At 34.0% G+C, this 23,642-nt stretch overlaps 3 protein-coding genes across 5 annotated transcripts in view; 1 reads left to right on the plus strand and 2 right to left on the minus strand.

Moving 5' to 3' along the window:
• The window catches only part of LOC126979690 (coatomer subunit alpha), a 28,329-nt gene extending 9,692 nt beyond the window's left edge, over nt 1-18,637 (minus strand). Inside the window, exons 1-12 of one of the 3 annotated variants that reach the window (XM_050829141.1) lie at nt 18,620-18,637; nt 12,005-12,238; nt 11,743-11,859; nt 11,134-11,370; nt 9,613-9,750; nt 7,152-7,315; nt 5,626-5,763; nt 4,917-5,000; nt 3,926-4,112; nt 2,546-2,698; nt 1,812-2,032; nt 886-1,023 (exon numbers count right to left, since the gene is read on the minus strand). In XM_050829141.1, coding sequence (XP_050685098.1) covers nt 886-1,023; nt 1,812-2,032; nt 2,546-2,698; nt 3,926-4,112; nt 4,917-5,000; nt 5,626-5,763; nt 7,152-7,315; nt 9,613-9,750; nt 11,134-11,370; nt 11,743-11,859; nt 12,005-12,232 — 1,805 coding nt within the window. In that variant the 5' untranslated portion in view covers nt 12,233-12,238; nt 18,620-18,637. Of the gene's footprint in view, nt 1-885; nt 1,024-1,811; nt 2,033-2,545; nt 2,699-3,925; nt 4,113-4,916; nt 5,001-5,625; nt 5,764-7,151; nt 7,316-9,612; nt 9,751-11,133; nt 11,371-11,742; nt 11,860-12,004; nt 12,239-12,311; nt 12,374-18,619 lie in introns of those variants that run through there. The other 2 variants (XM_050829142.1, XM_050829143.1) reach the window with 2 other exon arrangements.
• LOC126979784 (uncharacterized) overlaps nt 1-23,642 on the minus strand; it is a 193,436-nt gene that overhangs the window by 145,099 nt on the left and 24,695 nt on the right. The gene's annotated exons all lie outside the window — the stretch shown is intronic.
• On the plus strand, nt 14,867-17,496 carry LOC126979824 (exosome complex component CSL4). Its single transcript, XM_050829384.1, has 3 exons — nt 14,867-15,170; nt 15,249-15,497; nt 17,245-17,496. Exons 1-3 carry the CDS (start codon nt 15,000-15,002, stop codon nt 17,482-17,484), a joined length of 660 nt encoding a protein of 219 aa, XP_050685341.1. The 5' UTR covers nt 14,867-14,999; the 3' UTR covers nt 17,485-17,496.

Here is a 23,642-nt window from a genome sequence, read left to right on the forward strand (position 1 = left end):
GACTCCTTTGGACAGAATGCCGGCTAGATTATGGGTACCACAACGGCGCCTATTTCTGCCGTGAGTCAATAATGTATAAGCATTACTGTGTTTCGGTTAGAATGGCGCCGTAGCTAGTGAAATTACTGGGCAAATGAGACTTAAAATCCTATGTCTCAAGATGATGAGCGCAGTTGTAGTACCACTCAGAATTTTTGGGGTTTTCAAGAATCCTGAGCGGCACTGCATTTTAATGCCCTACCCGGGCGTATCAATTACCATCAGCTGAACGTCCTGCTCGTCTTGTCCCTTATTTTCATAAAAAAAAACAGATGCACTAGTATCTAATTGGCATCGACCACGTAGCCGAACGGTCTCATCTTCAAAGACATTGAGTCACCTCGAAGCTTTCTAAAGAGGAGATTTTTAATCTGTAGGAGGTGTTTACACCCGAGCCCGACATATGGGCCTCGCTTCGGGGTCTTCAATACGTAAATGTATTTTCCTCCTCTCGAAAAAAAAAATTATTGGCAGATCCAATGCCAACTAAGGCTCTCACGCCGGTTAGACCCGAATTCATATTATACGCACATTCACCAAACGTCTAACGGACCCATCTCTTAGCACCTATGCCAGGAAGTTCCTATATGATTAGCAGGGGTCTTCTAGCAATATAGGCTCTCCTCGGAACCTTAGGTATGTCTGTCAATTGTTTCGCCATAACTAATTTTCATTTTTAATATTATTTGTTTTTCAGTCACTTCATTAAGACACTCTTTGTTTATATTTTACTATATTTATTATTGAATGCTTCACATCAGCCAGGCGTTATCTGGCATCCTAAATTTTCGATTAGATTTTTTTATAAATACAACTTTAAATCAATATAAAAAAATATGTTATTACCTGTACTCAGTAGGATCGATGGTCAACACCTTCGGCCTGGCCTCCCGGTCTAGACACACCACTCTAGCCGCACCCTCGCTGGCAAGAACCTTCACAACATACACAGGGACATCCAGCGTACGTATGATGCCATAGTCTCTGAAAAAAGTACATAAAATTTTTAACATCTTTAAATTTGTATTGTAAGTAGCTAAAATACATAAAGCTTCATATAAGTTATTCAAAAAAATGAAGAGGAGCTTGATAAGGTAGAATGGGATTAAAAAAAAAATAACAAAAAAAACAACCGACTTCAAAAACACTATTTCTAAACAATAGATATAATATGCACTAAAAAGTATAAAAATAATTACGTATTTAATACAATCTAATTAATTAATCTAATTCTAGTTACGATTATTGTCATTTATGGAATCGGTCGGAGAGTTATCGAAATCGGTTCACACAAACGAAAGTTTTGACGTAACAAACATAAAAAAAATACCGACGAATTGAGAACCTCCTCCTTTTTTAAAGTCGGTTAAAAAAGGCACAAGTTGCATTAAAGAAATGGTCCATCAACATCTATCAAACTGATTTTGAAAAATATGACCATCGGAATATAGTCGAGAGTAAGCATCTACCAAAATAAAGCTATTATGATCCAACAAAGAAAAAAAAAATCTGGTTTGTATTCGCACATATGAACAGTATACCCCTCGCTAACACTAACCTCGCTGGTTGCGAGTGTCTTAATGTACGTAATAAGACTCGATTCTCGATCTGCGCATAAAAGTGCGCGTGCTAATTTCTGGCTGAATAAAAGTTTGGCAAGGGGTATAAAAAAACCAAAGTCCATACGTTACCACACAGATCATGTCACTTTTATATCAACTCTGATTGATTTGTCACCGATAAAACTTATTGAAACAGCAGCTAACACTCACCCATCCTTACAGCAGTACTTGATGTGATTGGCCGTGGTGTATATGAACACCGGCTGCGGCGTCGAGTCGTCGAAGGCACCCGACTTGACTCGAGCGCCCTCTGTTACCGAGCACAGTAGCTCCAACTTCTTGGTGCATATCGTGACGGTGTGCTTGCCCAGTAGCGCCACCAGAGACATGTCGCTATTCCATATTGCGTATCGGCATTTTGCTACTTTTACCTGCACCACAGAAAAAAAAATTACCAACCTAGTTTTATTTCTTGTTTTGCAGAAAAGTTTTTTTTTTGCCAACCGACGAGGTTCTTTTAAAACCGTGCCATTTTGTGTCTGTTTGTCAAAATTTGTACTCGAAATTATATAGAAAAAAAGAAAAAACCGTCTTCTAATAATGAGTGAATGAGATTAAACTTTGATAACTTCTTAAACACAATTTGGCATTCCATCCAGTACCTCTGGATAGGGCCATAGGCACTACCACCTTTGATTAGACTGGTCTCTTTCTGTGCAATGAGACTTACTAATACTAGTATGCATTAACCACAGGGTATTCCCAAAATATGAAGTAAAAGAAAGTTTAGTCCAAACTATGAAAGTGATGACTTCGCAATGAACACCAGACAATTGCAATTACATTTTCAGTTTTTAGAAAAAAGTCTCCAGCTTTATTGTTGATGGGATGGGCAGAAACTAAAATAGAGTTTAAGGGAGATAGAGTGTGAGTCTGTTACTTACACTGGCTATAGTCCTCTTTTGTTGCACATCTAACAACTGCACACAGTCAGGCTCTCGCAGCAACAACATACCGGTCCCTGCATACATTATCTCTTCACAGGTTGGTGTCGCTATCTTCTTTGATACTTCATTCTTAAGATTCTTTATTATTAACTGTAATAAAAATAGTTCGTTGTGACTATAGTAATATATACTTGACATACATGCAAACACCTCAATTTTTCCATAATCATTATATTAATCAAATATATATTTCCTTCATAAATAAACTCTTTTCTTTGTTAATATTTTACTATACGTATTTAATACACCTTGGGGAATGCCTTCATATTTATGTGAAAAATTAACCAAAATTAATTAATTTCTTAATGTCAGTATTTCATTAGATTTTTTCGTGAATTTGGGTCCACAAAGGACACCACGGGGATCTACGTTTTTGTGATAAAAACGGGGAGCTCATAATACGTAAGCGCTTTCTGCATTCAATAGCGAGGAACTAAAATGTTGGCTTGACTTCACCTTCTTTCCGGAATTTCGAAAAGAAAAGTAAAGTGAAGTAACATCGAGTGTTTACCTGTCTATTTGTTTTACATACTTTCATTTACGTTGTAATAAGGATATTTGTAATGTTTGCGAGTGGTCGGTACGAATTAAAATTAAAACTGAACAGAGTAATTATTAGATACTTTAATAAAAAAGAGAAAGGTTGTCTTTTTGAAACTTTTTCTCCCTACTTAATTAGAATTTTCTTTACCCGACTTTGTGTTGGTTTAACAAAGGAGAGATATGTTACAATTAATGCAAATATATTTATTTGTATGAAAATTTTGGAAACCTCTGATATACTACGTGTGAGGTGTGGATATTTCAAAAACTTAATTCAAGGAGGAAATTTTTACATAGTTGTATTTGCCGCATGCAATAGGCGTTATTGTGCGACTATTTTGCTGTAAAACATCCTGGGGACAAGCCCTTGGTTGCAAATAATTAATGGTCAATAAACGAACTTATGTTTCGGAAATCGAAATCACATTAGCATGTAGCAGGGATCGAACGGGCTAACAAACCGAGCCTTAGTGCTCCTTCGCTCTCCACTCACAGCCTTAAAAAACCTTAAAAGATTAGCCTGATAAACACTGTTCATTATTTTATTAAAGACAGAAAACAAAAACTAAAAAACGCAGACTTGGAAGACAAGAATACAAATTGGAGATGGGGTTAGACCCGGCGATGCAGCCATATTAAATGTGGTTGCAACAGACGGCTGTTGCATTTAGGGATGCAAAAAAAGAGCTCTTATAGGAAGTCTTCAAATTGGCCGGACCCTTAATTCCAAGAAAGACCATGGCAATATTAAAAAAAGAAGACATTATCTTGTACCTGATTGTTTTTCTCTAAGGCTGCAAATCTGTTCCGGGCCACCCAGACGGCGGAGGTGGCCTGTCCTCGTAGCGGCTCAGTGGTGGCCTCGGAGGTCTCGCGAGGTCCTTGGTACAGCTCGTAGGTGCAGGTCTCTCCCACACGCCAGCTCACCAAGATGCAATACTCCGCGTGATTCAGCGACATACTGATGCATTCAAATTAGAATTTATTATTCATTTTGAACATATTTTGTTAATTTCTAGTATTTAACGTGCAATATACAACTAGACTTACAATCACCGTCAACAAATGTTCTCAAGCAAAACTCTGCCTACGCGTCTATTAGGCAGAGTTTTATACAATTTCAACAATAATATCACGAAATAAGGTGTTAATTTGAATGAATGTTTTAATGTTACCTGTATTCATTAATGTGTTAATGTATACGCAATATATACCACGCCGCTCTGACATTGTTTGACGACTTTTAATAGGTGAATAGGAGTCTAGTTTTTTATAGCTCGTTTGCAATGGTTTGGGTACAAAAAGATTTCATATTTACTTTACTCATAAAGTAAGTTCGACTTTGAAGCCGTCTTTTAATTATATTCTATAACTTATAATTCGTTATATTGATTCCCGATCAGCAATCGAAATTAACTGGGAGCCCGACCAGAATTTTCAGTGTACAAAAATCTTGAATAAAACTTTTTTTTTATTTAAGAGGCGGAGAATGGGAGGTTTGGGGCATCTAGCATTGAGTGATCACCGCCGCCCAAACTCATTCGGCAAACCCGGAGAGGTCACAAAAGCGATTCCTAACTTTATACAGGTATTGACTAATTCTCTTACTCTGGCAGAGTCGGTATCGTCCAAGGGTAAAATCTGTTGAAGGATAGCTGTCATATACACTATGACACCGGTACTTTGTGCTAACACACTAATAGACTCACATATAATGATACAGCACTGGTCAAGTAATGCTCTTTGAAAAACAAATTTACCATACCTGTATGGTTGATGTCTTCCACCCCCTTTTATTTGCATCACAGGAGCGTCTTTATTCAACTGCATATCCAACTTACGTAGCTGTCTGAAAGGAAACATAGTTTTAATTTCACTTCACATTTTAAATCTTTAATTGAGAAGTTACTTACATTTGCTGGTTATCTTAAAAAATTTGGTAAACTTTGAAAATTGGTATTAATTACAAACATAATATCACTCATATCTCCATGGCTTTATCACCTAACTAGTTTTTTTTTTTACTTATTCGTGTAATGCGTTGAGTATTTTTGTTGCATCGATTTACATATATTGTAATTGAAATTATTTGTAAAACGATCAAGCTATACATGTTCATTTAAAAAAGTGGCAATGAATTTCTTATGATTAAAGCTCAACCTTTTCCAATGTGGTTGTAAATTTAAAAAGAATACATTTGAGGTTCACAAGTATCATTTCCTCGACCTACATGAATAAAGTGATTTGATTTGAAACATATTTCTTATATTCTTCGCCTTTTCATTCAAACTGTATTATTTTTTTGGTACCATACAACAATCCCCTTTCTACATCCCCAATGAGTTCTTCAAAAATCTAATGAAATCTCACCAAGAGTTGAGTGTAGGGTCAATTTAGTGACTAATTAATTATATTGTGATTGATCAATTAATTATAATGGATGCCCTTAGAGTACAAAATAGTGGGTAGATTACCTATCTTTTATGTAGAACAGCATATTATTATGCACAGCATATGCAGGTCTTTCTCTCTGTAGCTTAAACAAAATCATTCCAGCATCATGGCCGGCTGCGAATAAGTTTAACGTTGGATGTGCTGATAGGACCCAATACCTAAAACAAATTATATAACAAGTTATATATTATGCTGTGGTCAAAACTTAGGGCTTACTAATAAGTAGTTAACTACTGCTATTAATAAAATTTATTCAATTAGGCGTTATTTTGCGGAAATCCATAATTATCCAAATTTTGTGAGCTTTCTTGAGTGTTAATTTTGGCATAATTTCGCGAATCTCCCAAGGATGCCTCGTCTACAGGCGAAATATGTGTCGAATCGATAAAAGACAAATCTTAGCGGAATTTACACTCAAAAAAGATCACAATATTTGCTGTGATTAAAACTAATTATGTGTCTTTAAGTAGATTTTTCCCGGGTTTTACTTTTTTATTATAAGTTTTCAAATCATAATTTTTGAGGCTATAATCTACTTATTACTGCATGCTTATTTTTTTATTACGTTTTAAATGGCTAACTTTGTGAGTATAGTAAAACTACTTGAGGGAGGTCGAAAAAAATGGCGACGTAAATTTAGCGAAATTGAAAAAAAAAAACACCGAAATTTGTTGCTTTTTTGTTGCTAATTAGTTGCTAAAAATATTTTTTTTGCTCTAACCGATCGCAAAAAATCGGCAATAACGCTAACTTTACATTAAGATAGCGTGGGAATCACTGAATGTAGACTGATCAATCAAATAGGGGTCAATTTGTTGCTAATTTGTTGCTTAAAGATACTAAAAAGAAAAAAAAGAAAAAAGAAAAAATAAAAATTGATTTAGCATAACAGCTAACGATTTTGATGAAAACTGTGTATTACGTTGTAATAAGAGTGATAGCACTATAATCGTGGACCAAAGCTCTATCAACTACAATTCATTAAAATTGGTTAGGTTATGTTAGAATAGTTAAAACAACGCGAGCGTAGCGTGCCGCGGCAGCGGCCGGCGAGTGCCAGAACCAAATAGTAGGCGTTTCCGGATTGCCGATTTTTTGCGATCGGTTAGAGCAAAAAAAATATTTTTTTAGCAACTAATTAGCAACAAAAAGGAAACAAATTTCGGTGTTTTTTTTTTCAATTTCGCTAATTTTACGTCGCCATTTTTTCAGACCTACTTGAGGGTATTGATTTATCTGATCTAGAATCAAAAAAGGTATGACACAAATATCACAAGGTTAATAAATTAAAATGAGCTTTAGCAGAATTGCAGAGAATGAGTTGTCTATACACATAACCCAGCATTAAAATCTGTGAGTCAACAATAAATCCCCCTTATTTTTCCCACCTAACGGTAGGATTTTTTTTAAATGATTATGGGGCCAACTTATGTATATACTCACCTATAAAATTATAAAAATTGGACTACTCTGTGAAAAGTTATAATTGGGAGAACCTCCTCTGTTCTTTCGTCGGTTAAAGAGATAAAATTATTGGATGTCTTACCGCTCATGTTCCCTTCTAAAACTTTGCAGACAAGTCCGCTTGGTCATGTCCCAGACTCTAATAAACTTGTCCTCACTGTTAGATAGAATGAGCTCGTGTCGCGCATGGAAGAGAGCACACGAGACATTGTTGTAGTGACCTCGACATGTGTCCACTTCCCATGCCTGTGAATATTATTCAAATTTAAATATTTTTATTCAAAATAGGATGTGACCACCCATTCCGAAACGAATGCCTCAGACCTAAGAAGAATGGGCGCAACAAACGCAGCTTTTATTTCTGACGACCTGTACAGCCTACAGAGTGGTTAGCGATCCTACCTACTAAGCTGTCCCGGGTTCGAATCCCGGTAGGTGCAAGCATTTATAAGATGAATATGGATGTTTGTTTCTGAGTCATGGATGTTTAAATGTATTTATGTATGTTTATATATATTAATGTATGTTTAAGTAAGTATATTGTATTAAATATAATCTATATTTTCTTGTAACCCATAACACAGGCTTAACTTGGGGCAAGATAATTTGTGTAAAAAGTGTGTCAATATTATTATTATTATTATATTATTATTTCATCAAAAAATATGTTTACAAAGTAATATTGTACATTAAAACTTATTGTTTTATAGCCTGAGGGTGGTCGCTCCATTCCCAATCTGTGGTATCATTGAGAAGGTCATTTATGTTATAGTAACCTTTACCACACAAATGTTTTTTAATAATTCTTTTCAATAACTTAATACTTTTGTTTTGAACATTTTCTGGGATCTTGTTGTAAAAGCATATTACATCGGCCCACAAAAGACTTACTAACTCGACTTAGCCGAGTAGTAGGCATTTTTTTTTATGAAAATAAGGGAAGAGACGGGCAGGACGTCCAGCTGATGGTAATTGATACGCCCTGCCCATTACAATGCAGTGCCGCTCAGGATTCTTGAAAAACCCCAAAAATTCTGAGCGGCACTACAACTGCGCTCGTCACCTTGAGACATAAGATGTTAAGTCCCATTGCCCAGTAATTTCACTAGCTACGGCGCCCTTTTGACCGAAACACAGTAATGCTTACACATTACTGCTTCACGGTAGAAATAGGCGCCGTTGTGGTACCCATATTCTAGCCGGCATCCTGTGCAAGGGAGCCTCCCACTGGTAGATTAGTAGTAGGCATTATAAGTATGTATGTATGTCATAATACTTTTATTGTTCTACTCTTCGATCAAGTACAGATAACGCGCGAGTTGAATGCACAGTTCAGCATCGCAATAGTGATGTGACCTAATTATAATTGATGACGATAATCATGAGTGTGTCGATAAATTTAAACAATCTTTCATGTTTACCATTTTAACCGAATAATTAAATCTCAAATTTTTGTTCTGACATGTCTAAAACAAACTTCTCCTGTTTAATGAATAAAAACTTGTTTGTTTTTTTTGACCGGAACTTGATGGACTCGGATCAATCATTTTAAAATGAAAAAAAAACTTAAAACGGGCTCGCATCTTTAGTATAAACGCGATAACACGGTAAGCGACGACTACGGCACAGCACCACACTGTAGGTGCACGAGGCGAGGTGTGTGGACATGGTCGAACCAGAGTCAACTTGCGGACACGGTAGCACTTCTTCAAATACAGTAAAAATCACATAACTAGGACACAAATAAAAATAGTTGAGAAACAAAAAAAAACAGGCTTTGGTTGAAATTTAAAATGAACATCAATTCCTGCCTTATCAACGATAAATAAAAAAATTATATAAATTAACAAAAATCTTATTTTGCAAATTGAAAAATGAAATAATTTTATCAAAATAATGAAATGTCATCGGTCCTCGATAAATCTACGAAGTTTGAACGTAATCTGGCCATTTAAAGTGGGTCAAAATCGCGCCCAAATAAGTCAGTTACAAACAAACATACATTCAGGTGAAGCTAAAAAAAAATGTGTATCTTTATACTCAATTTAAATTTTTTTTATTTTCGATAAATACTTTTAGTAGTTAGTAGTACTAATTAGTAATTAAGAATTTAGTAAATAATTTCAAGTTTATGTATTGTATAAAGTTTTCATATACATATTCAATGATGCGTGTTATGTCAGTATGTTTAACTTCGCTCTGTTTTTAAATAACTGAGGCGGTAAGGTTTAATTTGTTAATCATAGATGTTTATAATTGATGCGGACAGTTTTAAAGTGTAAATTTTGTATTCAAGCTTACCTCCAGCAATTGCATGTGATTGCAATAACAAGAAAGCTATAGAGTGCAAGAGAAATAACTATAGTTTTAAAGGTACCATAACATAAAATTCGAAACCTGAAAATACTAGTAAGTTCTTTTTACAGTATGGTGGTTTAAAGACGAAAGGGCCTTGATGATTAATTTACACAATAAATTCTTTTAAGTTCTTTCTAATTTGAAAAAAAAAATTACAAAGTCTATTGTAAAAAAATACTATTTACCTTAGCGTCATTCATCCTCCACAGCTTGACCTGCCTGTCATCAGCAGCAGACACAATCAGTGGCAGTGACGGATGGAATGAGGCCCAGTTCACTCCTCGGTCATGACCCTCAAGAACATGTTTTACAACTGCATCAGCCTGAAATAGCATTATGTTTAACATTTTTTATGGAATTGTAGGTGAAACTAATTAATATGAAATGATAAATCAATTGGTAAACCAGAAAGTAAAATCTAATATATAAAATTCTCGTATCATGGTGTGCGGGACCGAACTCCTCCGAAACGGCTTGACCGATTCTCATGAAATTTTGAGTGCATATTGGGTTAGTCTGAGAATCGGACAACATCTATTTTTCATCCCCCTAAATGTTAAAATTTTAAATACATTGAACTTTTCACTAAATCAATTCAATTTTACTTATAAGATATATCTACAAAGTACTAATGTCGCACAATACGTCAGCTGTATAGCTACAGATATAAGCGTTTTGGTGACGCGAACTCAACCATCCAAAAAATGTCTAACAATCTATCTCTCTAATAAATAAAATTCTCGTGTCATGGTGTCAAACTTTGAACTCCTCCGAAACGGCTTGACCAATTCTCGTGAAATTTTGAGTGCATATTGGGTAGGTCTGAGAGTCGGACAACATCTATTTTTCATCCCCCTAAATGTTAAGGGTGGTCCACGCGAATTTTTTTTTTTTAATTCTTTTGACATTTTTTTTTTAATTTGTTTCATTATAAGTCAGCATTAAAAAATACATACAACTTCCAATTTTCACCCATCTAAGATCAACAGTTACTTTTGTATCGCGATTTTAATATCGGCAATACAATGTTTGCTGGGTCAGCTAGTATATATTATATAGAAGAGTTAGTGTCAAATAATGTTCATCACTCTTGTATATTTTATCTGTGGCTAATGAAGTTGATATCACAATTAATTAAGGTTTATATTTAAGTTAATTGTAACAGTAAGATGTTATATTGTGTTACTGTTTGTTGGTGCTAATAAAGTAAATAAAAAATAATATAAGCAGATACAGCTTAAAAAAAAAGTTCAAGCTCATTTTGAACATTTGATTTTACCACCATACATGAATTTTATTGTAGGTTTACACAATTATTTTAAAATTACCAAAAAGACTGCCAACATTGAACATTTATAAAAAAAAATAACCAATGTCAGAAAATTATCCCATGAGAATAGACAGTCATTTATGAATTTCAATACACACCAAAATTTTGACAATTCAAAATTTTATTCATAAATCTCTATGGAAACATGATTTTATTAACACCCTTGGCTTCGCTATATTCCCGCCCCTGCCTTTTATTCATAACCAATTCATAGTATTTTCATGTTCTTGGTTATCCATAATTTTTTATTATATATTATCCATAACTATTTTTTTGGTTTTTTAATACATTCATATGCCCACAAAAACAACAATTAATACATAGTCTATTACTCTTAAGAGATATAATTTACAAGAAGTTAGCCTTGATATAATACCTGACCAAATAAATCCGTAGTTTGTGGATTGCGCAAATGGTCAGCCAAACCAGTGGGGCCTGGAGCTACACTCTTCTTCCTCAGACCTGAGAAGTCCCAAACACGAACAGACTGATCCAATGATGCAGACACAAGTAGGTCTTCTGTGGGATGGAATTGTGCACACATTACATAGTGATTGTGTCCTGTAAGCACACTGATGCATTGTCGTGATTGCCAATTCCATATTCTTATAGTCTGCAAATAAAAATTAGTTATGGGCACATGCTGCTTTTTCTTCTGGTGCTCACAGAAAACTGTGGTGAAGATATTGAAGGGATTTTTATATATATGTATATATTCAATATACTAACCATGATCGTCAGACATGATAGACAGACCCCAGAGAGAGACAACTTGTAATAAAATTTATGGAATTCGGGATTTGAACTGGGATCTCAGGATGGGATTGGTGATTTAAATCTAATCTGATTCATAGTTTTACTGTGTTAAAGGCTAGCCACATTTCAGGTTTAATTACTAAATGTTTGTTATATTTAAAGTGAAGACTGCAATTTGACTATAAATGTGACTTAAATTATTTATAACATGATATGAGTAATTCCAAACCTGATCATCAGAAGCACTTAATATCCAGGGATACTCATGATGGAAGAATGTTGTGCGGATATAGTCTAAATGGCCAAGCAAAGTAAATAGACATCGCCTCTGTTTATAATTCCACACCTGTAAACAATTTGATTAATAATAGCATTTATTTTTTGGAAATAATAGAATCAAATCATACATAATATATAAAATTATCAAAGCTCATATCAATAAAATATCCAGTTGAAGTTGTTTATTTAGTAGGTACATTTTACAAAATTACCTTTATCTTATAGTCATCTCCTCCAGACACAAACAATGGCTGTTGAATGTGAAAACAAATGCCACGTACAGGACCATCATGTTCATCAAACTTCTCCAATAGAGTGCACATACGATAGTCCCACAACTGAATCACCCCGTTGTGCAAACTTGCCAAAACCCATGGCCGTTTTGCATGAAACGATATTCCTTTCACCCTTGCCGACTTTGTCTCGAATTTAGTCAGCATTTTTACCTAAAAATATGGAGAATTAACTTGAATACAGTACAGTATTTGTAATCAAAATACGTTGGCGACTTTTACATACAACTTTATTGTCAGCATCACAAATGGAATCGACTACCTACCGGCTGATCGCTGACGTGTCACGTCAACTACAATAATTTTATCTAGAGTTACAGCACTGGCAACGAGGCCATCAGCTCAACCTCAAGATCTTTTCATATTTGGTATAATATTTCCATTGTTATTGAAAAATGATGAACAATTTCGGGAATAATTCTATAGATTGCAATAGTTAATATGATTTATTAATAACTCTTAGTACAGACATATAAAAAATACATTGTAGTCATTATTTTTGTGTAGTATTATATTTATGCAGGAAACACCGCACAAGGAAGCCCATTCCACAGCTTTGTTGTACATGGAAGAAAGCTCCTTGTAAGCCGCAATGTTTGCTTATTTATTACAATGATATTTAAAAGTATAGATAGTTTACATAGACAACATTTGGTGTTTGAAAATGATGGCAATGAGTTTCTTGCTACTTCTTCTCATTAGTTCAACCCTTTACGAAGTAGCGGTAAATTCAATAAGAAACAATATTTTTATATTTTTTTTTTTTTTGAAATTCATAAGTGTCTTTTCTGTGACCTACATGAATAAAGTGTTTTTGAATTTGAATACACTAACGCACACATGAATAATAATTTAACAATGCAATAGCACACTACATTACGATTACACGTCAAAGAAGGATACTAATGCAATTATCGCAAGCGAAAAAGAGATTACTCTAATTTGCTAATTGCTTCGGATTTGTATAGAAAAAATACAGTTAATTCATCAGATATGATTTTCTACCGTACACCGTGATTTATGCCAGTAATAGTTATGTAGTAAAAGGTATAAAGTAGTAAAACGATAATGTGTCATTAATTTTATAAAAAAATAATTTAATATTGATTATACTATATAGCCACATTGATGATATCAATTATTTATACATAAAATAATAAAAAACATACAGACACAAAACCGAAAGGTATCTACAGTAAGGTTCCCATTTTTACAATTTTACTAACGACGGCTCCCAAAACGTTTTAAGATTACAATTATTATTTTTTGTACCTTATATTATGTATGAATGTCTTTTTGTTGATGGTTTATTATAATAAGGTAATGGGAGAAGAATAAAATGATCCATTGATTCTTCTGCAGTTAGCAGGATATACTGAAAAGGACAGTGTTACTGAAAAAACTCCTATGTAAACAAATAACACTCACTGTCTACATCCGCTACCTACCCTAAAACTTGTTTTAGTAGTTTGATAGTTCAGCTACCTATATACGCACTTGTTAATTAAAAATTATGACATTTCGTGTTACATTCACTGCAACGACTTTTTTACATCTTTTCCTAAAATATACCTCGATCATCCCGCAACAGACAGCATCAATATTTTGTCATTTCTGTACGTTAATCTAAGATCGGCTTGGCGGCGATCGGCGTTGTCATGGTGACATATTTATTTTGTTAGAATAATGAAATCAAATAAAATGTATAATTCATGATTTCTTAACTGTGGTATGTAATTCTATGATTTTTTCCACTTTCGTAATTAGCGCATCTTCCCATAACACAAGACGGCATTTTGATGTTGTACCTATATCAAATTGTAAGCAATTCTGGCAACAACGCGTCTGTATCGTTTTCGTATCGACAGAGCGACTACGACCTAAGGAACCAATTGACTCCATTTAGGCGATTGATTTTCGGCGCGCTTGTGACATATCTTTTCTTTTAATACAATAATATCATTGATTTATTACTACATAAAATAATGTATGAGTTTTCAGAAATTTCTGACATTCGTTAATTTGCTTTTGGTTTTTTTTTCGTTTCCATTATTAGGATAGGCAAAGGGTTCTAGCCCATACAGCCATGTTATTATTTAGCCATTATTGATATGTGCTGGATAATCAAATATAATATATCCTTCAATTTCTTATTATCAATTTATTATTAATGAGTGAAAAATTTAAAATGTGCGAATGGTATTACTGAATTATAAATAGAATATATAATGATAATAATAATTAGTCAAATAAAATGGTGGAATCCCACGACCATTTTACTCTTTCATCAATAAATAAGAATAAAAGAGAAGATCAAGAACCTGATAATGACCTGACCTGTAAAAAGTGTAAGTGTTTATATTCAGATGAATAATAATATCAAAATATATCGGTAACACGGCTTGAATGTAATATATTACTGCGTCTGTTAATTATTCCTAAAGTTAATTAAAGATTACACGCACACACTTTTATTTGAAGAGTAAATGGTCCATCTTAAAATTAAAATAAGGACCTTAAAAGTAGATCACATTTATATTAATGTAACTGTCGATATAATAATATACATATTTGTAGTGTAATTAATTATCGATAAAAAGTATGGATGAATATTGGTTTACTATATTGGCAGCTCTGCTATTAGGTGTTTAGGTGATTGTGTTGGTATCAAGATATAGTACGCGTTTCATACAAATTACAAGCGTTGACAACGACATTTCTCAATTTCTTATCATTTTCTATGGCACTCCCGTCTCTTTAAAATAGTGTTTATATACTCTTTGGTTTGTTGTTTGTACAAAGAGTGATACCTAATGAGGTAAAGAGAAATAGTTTTTATATTTTGAATTTTGTTTTGCTTTTCTTCCAACTATTTCCTCCAACAGCCTCCAAAATCGAAGGTTAAAGAATTACAATGATGGATAAAGAATATTCATGTGAATATGGAAAAATTTGTGTACCTGGTATGAAACTTTGTGAATTGAATGAAAAAAACGTTTCTGGACCGGGAACATATGATTTGGGGGGAACGATATTTGCATCATTAGCGGGTGTTTTAAAATTAGAAAAAGATGAATCTACACAGGTACCAGACATGTTAATTCTTAAAATTTTTGTTTTAATGCCACTTTATTTATTTTTTTAAATTTCTGCATACTTATAGGTTACAACTGTATCAGTAGAAAGCTTTAAGACACCTAGTATATTACCCAAATCTGGTGACATTGTAACAGCTAGGGTGACAGTGGTGAATCCAAGGATGGTGCAATGCCAAATACTTTGTGTAGGGCCATCGGTGCTAGCCAGGCAATATAAAGGAATTCTCAAAAAAGAAGACATCAGGGTTATAGACAGAGATAGAATAGATCCATACAAGTGTTTCAGGCCTGGTGATATTATATTGGCTCGAGTTGTATCCTTTTTATGAATTATATGGTCCATGGGTGTTCACATTCTAAATAATATTATGGTATATCAAGAGGATTTATGATATTAGGGCGCAATTCATATACAAAAGTAACTACCAATTAATGGAATAAAACCACATTGGAAAAGGTTGAGTGTAAATAATAAGTGGCAAGAAACTCATTAAAATATACAATATTGTACTGTCATTGCCTTTGCTATAGAGTAATCATAATCTAGTCCCAGGCTGCCCGATCACTTAGATATTCAGCTGTGGAGTAGTAGGATTTACGACCGAACCATTTTTTAATAAAACATTTAAATTTATTTATGAATAACACGTGAACAGTGACTGGGACTTTATTATAAAAGTGTGTACATTTTCCTTTAAAGCTAATATCTTATGAAGCCTACTACTACTACAAATAATTTTAATAACATTCTATGTAAAGTGATGTAACAAAAATACTCAAACATCATGTCATACACGAGACATAAAAACAAATATTTTGGGAGTGTTATACCAACTATATAGAAAAGTACATACTTCATACAAATACATTAACTTTAAAATGAACAATGTGAATTAGAATTCTCAAAAACCACAAGTAGTGCCTGTAAATGAGCATGATACTGTACAGGACCAGCCATCACCTCCATCAACCATATTTTAGGTAAGGAGATATCCCACTTCACTATGCCGCCATAAGCAATCATGACTAAGCCTGCTACTAGAACTCAACCAAATAACAAAAAGAATGTTTATCTACATATAATTATCCAATGCTTACTGAATACCTCTTCTTACAATTAAAATTGGAAATAGTGTTTAAATTTGTAAATAATTAATTATTAATATAATTTTTTTACAAAAAAGAGTTGACCTTTTCTAGCAACTCACACCCAAGGTTTATTATTATAATATTCCTTAACTTTGTATTTGGATTTTTCTATAAGTTTTCATACACTATAATAGACTTAGAACTTGTCGAGAGATATTTCCAATATTTTTTCAGGAACCTTATCACTGGTAAACTTACATGCATTATTTTCTGTTAAAATTATGTAATAAAATAATCTTAATTGTATTGTAAGAAATGCTGACTCAAATTATTAGTTTGTATCTTTAAATTAGTAGTAGAGGGTGGACTATTTCTCTTAATCAGTAGTTAAAATGATAGTGGTTACTGTGTTTTGGTTTGAAATAAAATAAATGTTGATCTTTTAGTCATTAGCCTGTGATATGCTGACATAGTGGCGATCTATCATTGTTATGTCAAGCACTCCAACTAAAATATTTTACACTGAAATTGTGTACATGAGAGTATAATAATGTATATCCCTGTAAATTGCAGGGTACAATAATAGATTAATTATTTTTTGTAAATAAAAAAAAAATTGAATATTTTTATTCTTATGAAGAAGCCTTTCATTTATAAAGGCAGCTGCTGCGGTGAGGAGTGATTACCAAGTGATACTCAGCCCCAAATAGGCATTACTTAAACAACAACCAATCATTAAATAATATTCCATATAATATGTGCTTCGCTTGACCAATCATATAGTAATGTAATCTCTTACCCCCTTATTCATAATAGTCTGCTAACTTAAAGCAGGGCTAATTCTCATTCTGTCTTCTTCTATTGACCTAAGTCAGAATGAGAAAAAACACCCCTTAGCGGCTGTTTTGAAGTTAGCGGACCATTATGAATAAGGGGGTTAAAATAAAATATGCCAGTCTTAACTCTTAACAGTTGCCAATGACAGAAATGCATTGGTATCACATAACAACAGCTGAGAATGAATTGGGAGTTGTTATAGCTACAGCGGAAGGTTCACCGCAAGGAATCAGTATGGTACCAATCAGTTGGTCAGAAATGCAGTGTCCTAAAACTCTTGTCAAGGAGCCCAGGAAGGTAGCAAGAGTTGTTCCTGATAAAGTAAACCTAGACCTATTAAATTCTACTATAAAAGCAAGTGAAAACAATAAATAATATTAAATTTTTTGTCTTATTTTCTTCATCCTTTCCCTTCTTAATTCATTATAAGAATATTACATCATGATAAGTTATTTTTTATGGGTTCAGGTTGGATATGGTAAATGATGCTGTACATACTCTTTTGCAACACCAGAACTACCATAGTAGAATTGCTGTCCTATGTAAGTGTAAATACACACTTTATTGATGGTACCCATATCATACTGACTTAGAAAGTCAGAGCTAGGCAGTTATGCCACAATCATTCTGTTGTATTTGGCAGAAAGTTGCTTGAAAACCGCACCACAGACACAAACAACTTGACTCAGTGGTGAGCATGATAAAAAGTTTGTTTTATATGGTGCTTTGTTAGAATTCATACAGTTCTCCATAATGTGGTAAAAGACATAATAAAGTGATTTCTTTACGTACTACCAAGTGGTTAAGCGGTTAATAGTTCTGGATTACAAAGGATTATAGCAGCTTTGTGATGCATGTGTTCAATGGTCCGGACTGATATTGGGTGCACCACAGATCACAAGAGCTCTCTCCATAATATTAAGCCTGTGCCTTAAGGAATACTAGAATGTAGGTCAACTTATAGTTTTTACTAAGGCCTAAGAGAGTCCTAGACAGGTCTTTTCTCAAAGAACAATAATACTACAAATCATTTTTTCTATGTCTGACGGTGAAATGCGGATTATGTACCGTTCCACAATCTTCATTTATGTAGTAGTCTCCATAGAAATAAAACTTTCTTTGACTACTGTTTGACAATTTCGTTAACAATAAAGAAATATTGTAAGAGATAGTACACAGCCATGGGAAGCTCCCTCGTTCACAGGATTGTTCGAATGAGTAATAATCATCAACGAATACGGCCTTATAGCCTGCGCCGAAGTAATTTGCAAGAAGTCCATAATATGGAAGTTTTCAGATGGCGTCTTGCAATAACTTGTTGAGTTGATTAAAAGCCATCGCTACCAGTCCAGCCTACATTGTATTTTCCCATGAACTCGTTGACCGCTATTATCTTAACTATCGGTGATTAATCAACAGGCTACCCTCCTACACCACCTACCTACACTATGCGAAGAGGTAGCGTGTCATGATGGATATAGTATTGGGGGAAATACAGGAGTATACCTACGTTCTGATCACGATGGAGGAATGCTATCCGGCCCGATCGACGCTGTCTCCTCTTTTGCCGCATTGGCTAGGATGTCATTCTTCATACACTAACTATACAACACAGAACGATAATACTCTCAGCGCAGCTGTATAATGACTGGCAGTAGTTTACCATAGGCAGCTTTCGACAGCGCGCAGAATTTAATTGATCCGGACGGATAACTAGAGAGCTGCTCCTCAAATAGAGCGATTTGCTGATTAATGTATCCGAATGCAGTATTTATCAATCAAATAAAAAGTTATTTATTTATGAAGGTTAAGGTATGACACTCGTGAATGTCAAAGTTACACATTCATATTCAACCACTTGAGGTATGTTAATGAGAAGAAGTGACAAGAAACTCATTGCCAATCTTTGTAAGGAATGTTTACAAATATTTTGTCGTATCCAGTGACTGATTCAGCTTAAAGTTTATCAATCCTCAGTTTGTCATCCTGCTATCTCATGTGCATCACTATCTATTATACAAATGCACCCGTTCTTCTCAGGTCTGACGCATTCATTTTGGAATGGGTGGTAGTTTTTGACTTTCAATAAATGATGTCACATCCTATTTTGAATAAAAATATTTGAAAATCTGTTTTAGAAGTTGTTTCCCATTACTATAATATTTAATAGATCGCTATTTGAGAGGGGTTTCCTTATGATATGGAAAATTGGTCTTAAAGTACCTAACTGTTTTTAAAGATGGTGTTAGAAGGGATGTCACAAAGTATAGAACAATTCCTAAGTTGCTTATAATGGCTAAAATATTTCAGTCACTTGTTTGCCCTCATATTAATTGGCATATGAAGTTATTTTAATAATGATGCAGCACGGCTTCTATATAATTAGATCCGGTTCATCGAATCTAGTCACGTATGTTGAAAATTTATCATTTCAAGTAGATGGACTATATACGGATATAAACCTGCCGCCGAATTCCAACTTCGCATGACACGCCACAAATTAGGATATCATCCCTACCATCTGAATGTGTGGCGGTACTTCACAGTGCGGTTTTCAAGGAGATTTCTTTGACGTACTACAAAGCTGAGGAATGAGCTTCCTTGTGCGGTGCTTCTGGGAAGATGCGATATGGGTACCTGCAAAAAAACGCGTACCTTAAGGTTGTGCGCTGTAACGCTCCTGTGATTCCTCTGGTGTTGCAAGAGAATGTGGTGTGGTCCATCATGAAATTTTAATCAGGAAACTGCCACACTATGGCATAAGAGGAAGCGCTCTAAATTTATTAATCTCATATTTGAATAACAAGGTACAGTATGTTGTAAGTTAATAGTATAAGGTCTTCAGGCTCCGTGTCAGCAATGGGTGTCCCACAGGGTTCAATTCTCGGACCGTTTCTGTTTTTAATTTATATCAATGACCTACCCTATCTCATAAAGAACACACATGATATACATAGTATTGTTTGCGGATGATACATCACTATTATTTAAAGTTAAACGACATGCAACTATTATTGAAGTTGAAAATAATGCTATTTCGAAGGTAGAACAATGGTTCAAAGTAAACAATCTTCTTTTAAATGGTAAGAAAATAAAATGCTTTAGGTTCATATTACCATTAAATGGAGACATGTTGGATCTTGTAACTAAGACAGTGTTTTTGGGTATAACTCTAGATGAGAAGCTTCAGTGGGGTGACCATATATCTGCCTTGGCAAACAGATTAAGCTCTGCAGCATATGCGGTTAAAAATATAAGAGAACTGACTGACAGATACGGCCGGAATAGTGTATTTTAGTTACTTCCACGGCATTATGAGCTATGGTATCTTTTTGTGGGAAGCTGCCGAGATCAGTACGATTTTTGTGCTGCAGAAGAGAGCAGTTAGAGCCATTTATAACATGGGATCTAGAATGTCGCAAAAGAATACGTTTACGAAAATAGGTAAATATTATGACAGTGGCCTCACAATACATTTACGAGAATTTGATGTTTGTACAAAGGAATAAAAACAATTGCACTAAAACTAAGTGATTAGCATAGTATTAATACCTACTAGAAATAAGGGTAGACTTGCCATGCCTGCCACAAGACTCCATAAAGTGAGTAATACTTTTAAATGTCAATGTATTCGTTTTTATAATAAACTACCTGAACAGATAACAAATTTGTCTAAAAACAAATTCAAAGCCTTCAAAAAAGTAAATTAAGCAGCAAAGGCTATTACAATATCCAAGATTATTTAAATGATAAAGCAGCCTGGAATTGAATTGCTCTACTTAGTGTGATTTGTTTTTGTGTGATTTAAATTATTTGATGTAATATTATTTTTATTTGATTTTATTTTATGTGTTTGATATTTATTATTATTATTATGAAATTAAGTGCATGACGGAACTTAAGCCTTTGTTAATCAATGTAATGAGTTCAATAAACATTTTGATTTGATTTGTCCTCCTTTTCCATAAAAAAACAAAACAATAAAATGGGTTACGCGATACAGATGCAAGATCAATAGCTTTGTCCCCTTCTATCTCAGGCTAAGTTGTATATCGCTTGTACTTTCTATTTGTAATGAAGTTTCCGACGCTACTTGTTAAGGACGCGTTTACGAATCCGATAAAAATAAGATATTTTTAGGTAGTTTGTGATAAAATGAATTTAAATCTAACAAAACTAAAAATTGCCACAAATAGATTCCTACTTCTTTATCTCCAATTAGCGGGAAATTTTTGCTTTGGAATTTTGATATTTTATGTCGTAAAAACGATTATCCGTTACCTCTTCACACAAAACTGACGAAATGGGGCTTCATTCAGGATCAGTTTTCTGCTACTACTTACATAATTTTGTCTCTTAAAAATTACGTAAGGAAAGCAGATATAATATTTTCAAAAACACGGGAAACAAATTAGTGAAAATGTTATAAATAATCTCAGAAAAAAATAAAAATGCATCGTCAAAAATTCATATATTTTTCTGATAGGCATGAGCTTTAAAGTGTGGTATTAAGGGTTATTTTATTTTGTCACTCCGTACGCATTGCACAGAAAGATCTATCGAAACAACGTCAGTCCGCGCTCGGCCGCCATCGTGAGTAGGCACTGTGTCGGTTGTAAGCAGCAGCTCGTACTCGGAAAGATCGCTGTACGAACATGAATATTTTTTATAAGCTCTACAATACTGTCTTTGATACTTTACATATTTTGTACGCCGTCAGATTTTCAAAAAACTATGTTTCTGTATTTTTTTGAAGAATTAGTGATTTATAAGTTCATCTCTAAATATAAGGTCTATATTAAATCGACATCCAAGATGGCGCCTATTAATTTTAACAACTTCTCTTCATGGGTGTCATTTTCATGGTTTTCGGGGTCAAGAATAATGAATATTGGGTCAAAATCGAATTCCAAGATGGCGCCTATGAAAATTACCTTCTTCTCTTCATGGGTGTCATTTTCATGGTTTTCGGGGTCAACAATAACGAATATCAGGTCAAAAACTAAAAACAAGATGGCGCCTATGAAATTTACCAACGTCTCTTCATGGGTGTCATTTTCATGGTTTTCGGGGTCAACAATAACGAATATCGGGTCAAAACCGAAATCCAAGATGGTGCCTATGAAATTTACCAACTTCTCTTCATGGGTGTCATTTTCATGGTTTTCGGGGTACACAATAACGAATATCGGGTCAAAATCGAAATCCAAGATGGCTCGTAAGAAATTTACCAACTTCTCTTCATGGGTGTCATTTTCATGGTTTTCAGGGTCAACAATAACGAATATCGGGTCAAAATCCAAATCCAAGATGGTGCCTATGAAATTTACCAACTTCTCTTCATGGGTGTCATTTTCATGGTTTTCGGGGTCAACAATAACGAATATCGGGTCAAAATCGAAATCCATTATGGCGCCTATGAAATCTACAAAATTATCTACATGGGTGTCATTTACATCGTCAAACTTCGAATTCATTCATAAACTTAAATTATATTATAAAAGGTTTGTCTTACAATATCCCACATGCTAAATTAATTCTTCATTCCCTAAATATAGAAATATTTACGTTTCGACTTTTCACGCACAATATTTACAAAAGACATCCGTTACCAATCTAATTAAAAAATATCAAAATTTGATTTTGAAAGACCTATCGTATGATACCCTACATGCAAAAAAAAATTTCATCCTCTTTTAAACCACAAGAAGCTCTACCCTTATCAATTATTATCACCATATTATGTCAAGAAGATTTATTTCAATAGATATTGTAATCATAAGGTATAAGCTATTACATAAATGTAACGTTTATCTTCCTTAATCCCGCATTATTTTCAAAAGTACCAAAGGAAATTTCATGTATAAAACCTTACCGCAATCTTCAAGAACATAATATCCTGTAATAGGTTTATGAACACCTTTCATGCCATCGTTTGGTCTCGGATAAACTATTGCTCTTATATATATCTAGAATATTGTTGTAATTCACATTTTTGTCTGGCTGTACAAAAATAATATTTTAAAAAGTGGGACGAAACAGGAATAAAAATCAACGTGGGACGAAACAGGCATGTGGGACAAAAACGCGGGGTGAAACAGGAACAAATCGAAGCTACATCCAAAGCACCAGACAACACAAAAAATGGCGTGCGTACAAAGTACACATGTCAGAAGTGAAACTTATTTGTGAAAACCAAATTTAAATCTCGTTAAATTAATAATTATCGTAATCTGTTCTCTAAACCAATTGATTTTTGTCAATATTAGAAATTATTAGATGTTTTACTAATTATTTTTACTCATTAAACCTGCACAATACAAAGCTAGTAGTGAATGTGTACTTCATGCTACATTCTCATTTTCTCACTCTATCTCAATCAGACTCAATCTCCCTCCCCTCTTCTTGGATAAAAACGTCCTTCATTTCTCGGATTCGGTATCCATATTGTTGATATTGTTAATTTTGCGCGGCGGCCATCTTGGATTTCAATAATGATCCCAAAATCGTTCTCTGCACCCTCGAGACCCTCG

The sequence above is a fragment of the Leptidea sinapis genome, chromosome 4 (genome assembly GCF_905404315.1).
Source record: "Leptidea sinapis chromosome 4, ilLepSina1.1, whole genome shotgun sequence".
Taxonomy (NCBI): Eukaryota; Metazoa; Arthropoda; class Insecta; order Lepidoptera; family Pieridae; genus Leptidea; species Leptidea sinapis.

Coding starts and splice junctions, on each gene's coding strand:
- LOC126979824 (XM_050829384.1), top strand. CDS start 15,000: ATGATGGATAAAGAATATTCATGTGAATATGGAAAAATTTGTGTACCT. Junction 15,171..15,248: donor AAAAAGATGAATCTACACAG/GTACCAGACATG, acceptor GCATACTTATAG/GTTACAACTGTATCAGTAGA. Junction 15,498..17,244: donor ATATTATATTGGCTCGAGTT/GTATCCTTTTTA, acceptor AACTCTTAACAG/TTGCCAATGACAGAAATGCA.